Source organism: Notothenia rossii, assembly GCF_949606895.1.
Source record: "Notothenia rossii genome assembly, chromosome: 3".
In the NCBI taxonomy this organism is placed as follows: domain Eukaryota; kingdom Metazoa; phylum Chordata; class Actinopteri; order Perciformes; family Nototheniidae; genus Notothenia; species Notothenia rossii.
The window spans coordinates 31,792,601-31,802,704 of NC_136901.1; the positions used below are offsets into that span (position 1 = coordinate 31,792,601).

Sequence of the window (10,104 nt, forward strand, 5' to 3'; positions counted from 1 at the left end):
TGCTGCTCCGACAACTACTGCTGCACCAACGACAGCAGCCTCTACAACTACTGCTGCTCCGACAACGGTGCAACCTACAACTGCTGCTTCACCTACAACTACTGCTTCACCTACAACTACTGCTTCACCTACAACTGCAGCCACTACTACTGTTGCAACAAAAACAGCAGCACTTACAACTACTGCTGCTCCGACAACTACTGCTGCACCAACGACAGCAGCCTCTACAACTGTTGCAACAACAACAGCAGCAACTACAACTACTGCTGCTCCGACAACGGTGCAACCTACAACTACTGCTTCACCTGCAACTACTGCTTCACCTACAACTGCAGGCACTACTACTGTTGCAACAACAACAGCAGCACCTACAACTACTGCTGCACCAACGACAGCAGCACCTAAAACTACTGCTGCACCAACGACAACAGCCCCTACAACTACTACTGCTGCTCCGACAACGGTACAACCAACAACTACTGCTGCACCAACGACAGCAGCCCCTACTACTGTTGCAACAACAATAGTAGCACCTACAACTACTGCTGCTCCGACAACTACTGCTGCACCAACGACAGCAGCCTCTACAACTGTTGCAACAACAACAGCAGCCCCTACAACTACTGCTGCTCCGACAACGGTGCAACCTACAACTGCTGCTTCACCTACAACTGCAGCCCCTACTACTGTTGCAACAACAACAGCATCACATACAACTACTGCTGCTCCGACAACGGTGCAACCTACAACTACTGCTTCACCTACAACTACTGCTTCACCTATAACTGCAGCCACTACTACTGTTGCAACAACAACAGCAGCACCTACAACTACTGCTGCTCCGACAACGGTGCAACCTACAGCTACTTCTGCACCTACGACAGGAGCACCTACAACTACTGCTGCTCCGACAACTACTACTGCACCAACGACAGCAGCCTCTACAACTGTTGCAACAACAACAGCAGCACCTACAACTACTGCTGCTCCGACAACGGTGCAACCTACAACTACTGCTTCACCTACAACTACTGCTGCTCCGACAACGGTGCAACCTACAACTACTGCTTCACCTACAACTGCAGCCACTACTACTGTTGCAACAACAACAGCAGCACCTACAACTACTGCTGCACCTACGACAGCAGCACCTACTACTACTGCTGCTCTGACAACAGTGCAACCTACAACTACTGTTGCAACAACAACAGCAGCACCTACAACTACTGCTGCACCAACGACAGCAGCCCCTACTACTGTTGCAACAACAACAGCAGCACCTACAACTACTGCTGCACCTACAACTGCAGCCCCTACTACTGTTGCAACAACAACAGCAGCACCTACAACTACTGCTGCTCTGACAACGATGCAACCTACAACAACAGCAGCACCTACAACTACTGCTGCACCTACGACAGCAGCACCTACTACTACTGATGCCCTGACAACAGTGCAACCTACAACTACTGCTGCACCAACGACAGCAGCCTCTACAACTGTTGCAACAACAACAACAGCCCCTACTACTGTTGCAACAACAACAGCAGCACCTACAACTACTGCTGCTCCGACAACTACTGCTGCACCAACGACAGCAGCCTCTACAACTACTGCTGCTCTGACAACGGTGCAACCTACAACTGCTGCTTCACCTACAACTACTGCTTCAACTACAACTACTGCTTCACCTACAACTGCAGCCACTGCTACTGTTGCAACAACAACAGCAGCACTTACAACTACTGCTGCTCCGACAACTACTGCTGCACCAACGACAGCAGCCTCTACAACTGTTGCAACAACAACAGCAGCAACTACAACTACTGCTGCTCCGACAACGGTGCAACCTACAACTACTGCTTCACCTGCAACTACTACTTCACCTACAACTGCAGGCACTACTACTGTTGCAACAACAACAGCAGCACCTACAACTACTGCTGCACCTACGACAGCAGCACCTACAACTATTGCTGCACCAACGACAACAGCCCCTACAACTATTGCAACAACAACAGCAGCACCTACAACTACTACTGCTGCTCCGACAACGGTACAACCTACAACTACTGCTGCTCCAACGACAGCAGCCCCTACTACTGTTGCAACAACAACAGCAGCACCTACAACTACTGCTGCTCCGACAACTACTGCTGCACCATCGACAGCAGCCACTGCTACTGTTGCAACAACAACAGCAGCACCTACAACTACTGCTGCACCAACGACAGCAGCCCCTACTACTGTTGCAACCACAACAGCAGCACCTACAACTACTGATGCATCTACAACTGCAGCTCCTACTACTGTTGCAACAACAACAGCAGCACCTACAAGCACTGATGCACCTACAACTGCAGCTCCTACTACTGTTGCAACAACAACAGCAGCACCTACAACTACTGCTGCTCCGACAACGGTGCAACCTACAGCTACTTCTGCACCTACGACAGGAGCACCTACAACTACTGCTGCTCCGACAACTAATACTGCACCAACGACAGCAGCCTCTACAACTGTTGCAACAACAACAGCAGCACCTACAACTACTGCTGCTCCGACAACGGTGCAACCTACAACTACTGCTTCACCTACAACTGCAGCCACTACTACTGTTGCAACCACAACAGCAGCACCTACAACTACTGCTGCACCTACGACAGCAGCACCTACTACTACTGCTGCTCTGACAACAGTGCAACCTACAACTACTGTTGCAACGACAACAGCAGCACATACAACTACTGCTGCTCCGACAACGGTGCAACCTACGACTACTGTTTCACCTACAACAGCAGCCCCTACCACTGTTGCTGCTCTTACAACGGTGCAACCTGCAACTACTGCTGCACCAACGACAACAGCCCCTACAACTGTTGCAACAACAACAGCAGCACCTACAACTACTGCTGCTCTTACAACGGTGCAACCTGCAACTACTGCTGCACCAACGACAACAGCCCCTACAACTGTTTCAACAACAACAGCAGCACCTACAACTACTGCTGCTTCGACAACGGTGCAACCTACAGCTACTTCTGCACCTACGACAGGAGCACCTACAACTACTGCTGCTCCGACAACTACTACTGCACCAACGACAGCAGCCTCTACAACTGTTGCAACAACAACAGCAGCACCTACAACTACTGCTGCTCCGACAACGGTGCAACCTACAACTACTGCTTCACCTACAACTACTGCTTCACCTACAACTGCAGCCACTACTACTGTTGCAACAACAACAGCAGCACCTACAACTACTGCTGCACCTACGACAGCAGCACCTACTACTACTGCTGCTCTGACAACAGTGCAACCTACAACTACTGTTGCAACAACAACAGCAGCACCTACAACTACTGCTGCACCAACGACAGCAGCCCCTACTACTGTTGCAACAACAACAGCAGCACCTACAACTACTGCTGCACCTACAACTGCAGCCCCTACTACTGTTGCAACAACAACAGCAGCACCTACAACTACTGCTGCTCTGACAACGATGCAACCTACAACAACAGCAGCACCTACAACTAATACTGCACCAACGACAGCAGCCTCTACAACTGTTGCAACAACAACAGCAGCACCTACAACTACTGCTGCTCCGACAATGGTGCAACCTACAACTACTGTTTCACCTACAACTGCAGCCACTACTACTGTTGCAACAACAACAGCAGCACCTACAACTACTGCTGCACCTACGACAGCAGCACCTACTACTACTGCTGCTCTGACAACAGTGCAACCTACAACTACTGTTGCAACGACAACAGCAGCACCTACAACTACTGCTGCTCCGACAACGGTGCAACCTACGACTACTGTTTCACCTACAACAGCAGCCCCTACCACTGTTGCTGCTCTTACAACGGTGCAACCTGCAACTACTGCTGCACCAACGACAACAGCCCCTACAACTGTTGCAACAACAACAGCAGCACCTACAACTACTGCTGCTCTTACAACGGTGCAACCTGCAACTACTGCTGCACCAACGACAACAGCCCCTACAACTGTTTCAACAACAACAGCAGCACCTACTACTACTACTAATCCGACAACGTTGCCACCTATAACTACTGCTTTACCTACGACAGCATCACCTACTACTGCTGCAACAACAACATTAGCACTTACCACTGCTGCTCCTACGACAGCAGCACCCACTACTGTTGCTCAGACAACGGTGCAACCTACAACTACTGCTTCACCTACGACAGCAGCAACCACTACTGTTGCAACAACAACAGCAGCACTTACAACTACTGCTGCTCAGACAACTGTGCAACCTACAACTACTGCGGCACCTAGAACAGCAGCACCTACTACTGTTGCAACAACAACATCAGCATCTACCACTGTTGCAACAACAACAGCAGCACCTACAACTACTGCTGCACCTACAACTGCAGCCCCTACTACTATTGCAACAACAACAGCAGCACCTTCAACTACTGCTGCTCAGACAACGGTTCAACCTACAACTACTGCTGCTCCTACGACAGCAATACCCACTACTGTTGCTCCGACAACAGTGCAACCTACAACTACAGCTACACCAACAACTGCAGCCCCTACTACTGTTGCAACAACAACATCAGCACTTACCACTGCTGCTCCTACGACAGCAATACCCACTACTGTTGCTCTGACAACGGTGCAACCTACAACTACTGCTTCACCTACAACTACTGTTGCACCTACGACAGCAGCAACTACTACTGTTGCTCAGACAACGGTGCAACCTACAACTACTGCTGCACCTACGACAGCTGCAACCACTACTGTTGCAACAACAACAGCACCACCTACAATTACTTCTGCTCCGACAACGGTGCAACGTACAACTACTGCTACATCAACAACTGCAGCCCCTACTACTGTTGCAACAACAACATTAGCACTTACCACTGCTGCTCCTACGACAGCAGGAACCACTACTGTTGCTCAGACAATGGTGCAACCTACAACTACTGCTGCTCCGACCACAGCAGCACCTACTACTGTTGCAACAACAACAGCAGCACCTACAACTACTGCATCACCTACGACAGCAGCAACCACTACTGTTGCAACAACAAAAGCAGCACCTACAACTACAGCTGCTCAGACAACGGTGCAACATACAACTACTGCTACACCAGCAGCAACTACTAATACTGCTAACCCTACAACTGCTTCTGCACCTACAACAGCAGCACCTATCACTGTTGCAATAATGACAGAAGCACCTACCACTACTGCTACTCAGACAACAGTGCAAACTACAACTCCAGCTACACCTACAACAGCAGCACCTACTACTGTTGCACCAACAACAGCTAGACCTACAACTACAGCTACACCTACAACTGCAGCCCCTACTACTACTGCTAATCTGACAACTGTTCCACCTATATCGACTGCTTTACCTACGACAGCATCACCTACTACTGTTCCAATAACCACTGCAGCCCCTACTACTCTTGCAAAAACAACAGCAGCACTTACATCTACTTCTGCTCTGACAACGGTGCAACCTACAACTACTGCTACACCAACAGCTGCAGCCCCTACTACTGTTGCAACAACAACAGCAGCACCTACAACTACTGCTTCACCTACTACTGTTGCAAAAACAACAGCAGCACCTACAACTGTTGCAACAACAACAGCAGCACCTACAACTGCAGCCCATACTACTGTTGCAACAACAACAGTAGCAGCTACAACTACTGCTGCTCCGACAACGGTTCAACCTACAACTACTTCTGCACCTACGGCAGCAGCACCTACTACTGTTGCAACAACAACAGCAGCACCTACAACTAATGCTGCTCTTACAACGGTGCAACCTACAACCACAGCTACGCCTACAACTGCAGCCCCTACTACTGTTGCAACAACAACAGCAGCACCTACAACTACTGCTGCACCTACGACAGCAGCACCTACTACTACTGCTGCTCTGACAACAGTGCAACCTACAACTACTGTTGCAACGACAACAGCAGCACCTACAACTACTGCTGCTCCGACAACGGTGCAACCTACGACTACTGTTTCACCTACAACCGCAGCCCCTACCACTGTTGCTGCTCTTACAACGGTGCAACCTGCTACTACTGCTGCACCAACGACAACAGCCCCTACAACTGTTGCAACAACAACAGCAGCACCTACAACTACTGCTGCTCTTACAACGGTGCAACCTGCAACTACTGCTGCACCAACGACAACAGCCCCTACAACTGTTTCAACAACAACAGCAGCACCTACTACTACTACTAATCCGACAACGTTGCCACCTATAATTACTGCTTTACCTACGACAGCATCACCTACTACTGCTGCAACAACAACATTAGCACTTACCACTGCTGCTCCTACGACAGCAGCACCCACTACTGTTGCTCAGACAACGGTGCAACCTACAACTACTGCTTCACCTACGACAGCAGCAACCACTACTGTTGCAACAACAACAGCAGCACTTACAACTACTGCTGCTCAGACAACGGTGCAACCTACAACTACTGCGGCACCTAGAACAGCAGCACCTACTACTGTTGCAACAACAACATCAGCATCTACCACTGTTGCAACAACAACAGCAGCACCTACAACTACTGCTGCACCTACAACTGCAGCCCCTACTACTATTGCAACAACAACAGCAGCACCTTCAACTACTGCTGCTCAGACAACGGTTCAACCTACAACTACTGCTGCTCCTACGACAGCAATACCCACTACTGTTGCTCCGACAACAGTGCAACCTACAACTACAGCTACACCAACAACTGCAGCCCCTACTACTGTTGCAACAACAACATCAGCACTTACCACTGCTGCTCCTACGACAGCAATACCCACTACTGTTGCTCTGACAACGGTGCAACCTACAACTACTGCTTCACCTACAACTACTGTTGCACCTACGACAGCAGCAACTACTACTGTTGCTCAGACAACGGTGCAACCTACAACTACTGCTGCACCTACGACAGCTGCAACCACTACTGTTGCAACAACAACAGCACCACCCACAATTACTTCTGCTCCGACAACGGTGCAACGTACAACTACTGCTACATCAACAACTGCAGCCCCTACTACTGTTGCAACAACAACATTAGCACTTACCACTGCTGCTCCTACGACAGCAGGAACCACTACTGTTGCTCAGACAATGGTGCAACCTACAACTACTGCTGCTCCGACCACAGCAGCACCTACTACTGTTGCAACAACAACAGCAGCACCTACAACTACTGCATCACCTACGACAGCAGCAACCACTACTGTTGCAACAACAAAAGCAGCACCTACAACTACAGCTGCTCAGACAACGGTGCAACATACAACTACTGCTACACCAGCAGCAACTACTAATACTGCTAACCCTACAACTGCTTCTGCACCTACAACAGCAGCACCTACCACTGTTGCAATAATGACAGCAGCACCTACCACTACTGCTACTCAGACAACAGTGCAAACTACAACTCCAGCTACACCTACAACAGCAGCACCTACTACTGTTGCACCAACAACAGCTACACCTACAACTACAGCTACACCTACAACTGCAGCCCCTACTACTACTGCTAATCTGACAACTGTTCCACCTATATTGACTGCTTTACCTACGACAGCATCACCTACTACTGTTCCAATAACCACTGCAGCCCCTACTACTCTTGCAAAAACAACAGCAGCACTTACATCTACTTCTGCTCTGACAACGGTGCAACCTACAACTACTGCTACACCAACAGCTGCAGCCCCTACTACTGTTGCAACAACAACAGCAGCACCTACAACTACTGCTTCACCTACTACTGTTGCAAAAACAACAGCAGCACCTACAACTGTTGCAACAACAACAGCAGCACCTACAACTGCAGCCCATACTACTGTTGCAACAACAACAGTAGCAGCTACAACTACTGCTGCTCCGACAACGGTTCAACCTACAACTACTTCTGCACCTACGGCAGCAGCACCTACTACTGTTGCAACAACAACAGCAGCACCTACAACTAATGCTGCTCTTACAACGGTGCAACCTACAACCACAGCTACGCCTACAACTGCAGCCCCTACTACTGTTGCAACAACAACAGCAACACTTACAACTACTGCTGCACCTACAACTGCAGGCCCTACTACTGTTGCAACAACAACTACAGCCCCTACTACTGTTGCAACAACAACAGCAGCAGTACCTACAACTACAGCTGCTCCATCAACGGAGCAACCTACAACTACTGCTTCACCTACAACTACAGCCCCTACCACTGTTGCAACAACAACAGCAGCACCTGCAACTAGTACTGCACCTGCAACTGCACCACCTACTACTATAGCCATTATAACAAAAAGGGTGACTTTCAGATCGGTTCTAGACACATTTACGAGTGACTTGCTGAATCCATCTTCTGCTGCTTATAAAGGTCGAGCTACAATGATAAAGGATCAGGTAAGTTTACCCCTATTAATCAAATCTATGGCACGGTACATCTACGGCAATATTTTATCAGAGAGCTAAAGCGCCCACTCAAACTATGAGAGGCCTACTCCACAGTTGGACACTAAATAATTATTCATTATTAATTGATGAAAGACCAATAAAGATCAAGTAAAATTGTTTGTTTTGTGTTTCTACAGCTTACACCTGTTTTCCAAAAGGCATTCCCTTCGTCGTTCAAATCAATAGATGTTGTTGCGTTCAGGTAATTATTTTTAAACTATTAACATGTTATAATAAAGAGTAGGATCCTATATCTGATATTTCAAACAATATTGTGTTTCTCTTTCTGCAGTAACGGATCAATCATCAACGTCATTGATGTTTCATTTGGAAGCACATCTGCTCCTAACAGCAGTCAGATTGCGAACGCTTTGATCAACGCAGCTTCAACAGTCGCTGGATTCGACATTGAAGGCAGCTCCATTGGAGTAAATGGCATATGTAAGGAAATACTGAGTGCTACTTAATACAAAAAAAAGAAAATTCTAATTTTTGTTGATTTAATGTTTTGTTTATTTTTGTTCTCATTTACAGCTTCCAGTGGAGTAAGACATAAGATCAGTCTTGTCACTGCATTCTGCCTCTGTTTGTTGTCATGGATACTATCAAACCAGCAATAGCTTTAGGGCTGTTTTTACAATTTTAATTGTAATCACTAAATGACTTCCATCACTGGAATGAAAAATGATTTATTCATGGTGAAATACTCTGTTGGTTAAAAAGGATTCATGATGTCTTCAGTCTTGTTCAGGTTCAGATGAACTTTAAATAAAATGTTACTTTGAGTAACGCGTCCATTCAATCATCATTAGACCAATAGGCCAGACATGTAACATTACCGAGGAATGTAAAAATAATTGCACTAATAATGTACAAATTAATCTTCACTGATCAATTTGTTATAGGAATATTTAATTGTGTGACAGTAACTAACGCTATCTTGTTTAAGTTTAGAAAAAATGTCATAGATTAAAATGAAGAAACACATCACTCAATCGTGTAATCCATTTAAATGTATAAATTATATATAATAATGTATAAATGCAGCCTAATATCACAAATCAGCTTCAGAGGGCTTTACAATCTGTGCAGCCTATATGAAACCCTCTGTTTGTAGAACCCTACAGAAAAAAACTAACCCAAATTCAACAAATAAACGAAGGACAAACAGAAGAAACCTCATGAAAAGGCTATGGAGGGATCCCTCTCCAAGAACAGAAAAAAACAACCCTGAAACCAATGCAGAGCTTTATAATCATTGTACACAAATACATGTCTAAACAATTCAATGTCAATCTTTTTATTTATGAAATGTATTTTTGTAAAATGTCTTGTTTGTATATATTCTGTCTGAAGATTTACAGAATACTAAATCTCTAAAAGAAGTGTATTTGTCTTTTGTGTGTTATTTATCAATTATCATAGGTAGTGTATAAGTGTATGTTATCAGGTTTAATGTCAGGACCCTACATAAAGCAACAGTGATGTAGGAACAATCAATGTGATTTTCTATGATTACATTTCACAAAAGCACCTTACAATGCCTTCTCAGCCTTTGTAGTGTCAGTGAATCAGAA

The 10,104-nt window shown here is 46.8% G+C and overlaps 1 protein-coding gene across 1 annotated transcript; it reads left to right on the forward strand.

The window, feature by feature from the left end:
• Window positions 1-8,237: 8,237 nt before the first annotated feature.
• On the forward strand, window positions 8,238-9,522 carry LOC307031481 (uncharacterized protein). The gene is made up of 4 exons (XM_079668609.1): window positions 8,238-8,476; window positions 8,665-8,729; window positions 8,820-8,968; window positions 9,062-9,522. The coding sequence occupies exons 1-4, from the start codon at window positions 8,462-8,464 to the stop codon at window positions 9,145-9,147; spliced, it is 315 nt and encodes a 104-aa protein (XP_079524735.1). The 5' UTR covers window positions 8,238-8,461; the 3' UTR covers window positions 9,148-9,522.
• The last annotated feature ends 582 nt before the right edge of the window (window positions 9,523-10,104 follow it).

Coding starts and splice junctions, on each gene's coding strand:
- LOC307031481 (XM_079668609.1), top strand. Junction 8,730..8,819: donor ATAGATGTTGTTGCGTTCAG/GTAATTATTTTT, acceptor CTCTTTCTGCAG/TAACGGATCAATCATCAACG. Junction 8,969..9,061: donor CATTGGAGTAAATGGCATAT/GTAAGGAAATAC, acceptor TCTCATTTACAG/CTTCCAGTGGAGTAAGACAT.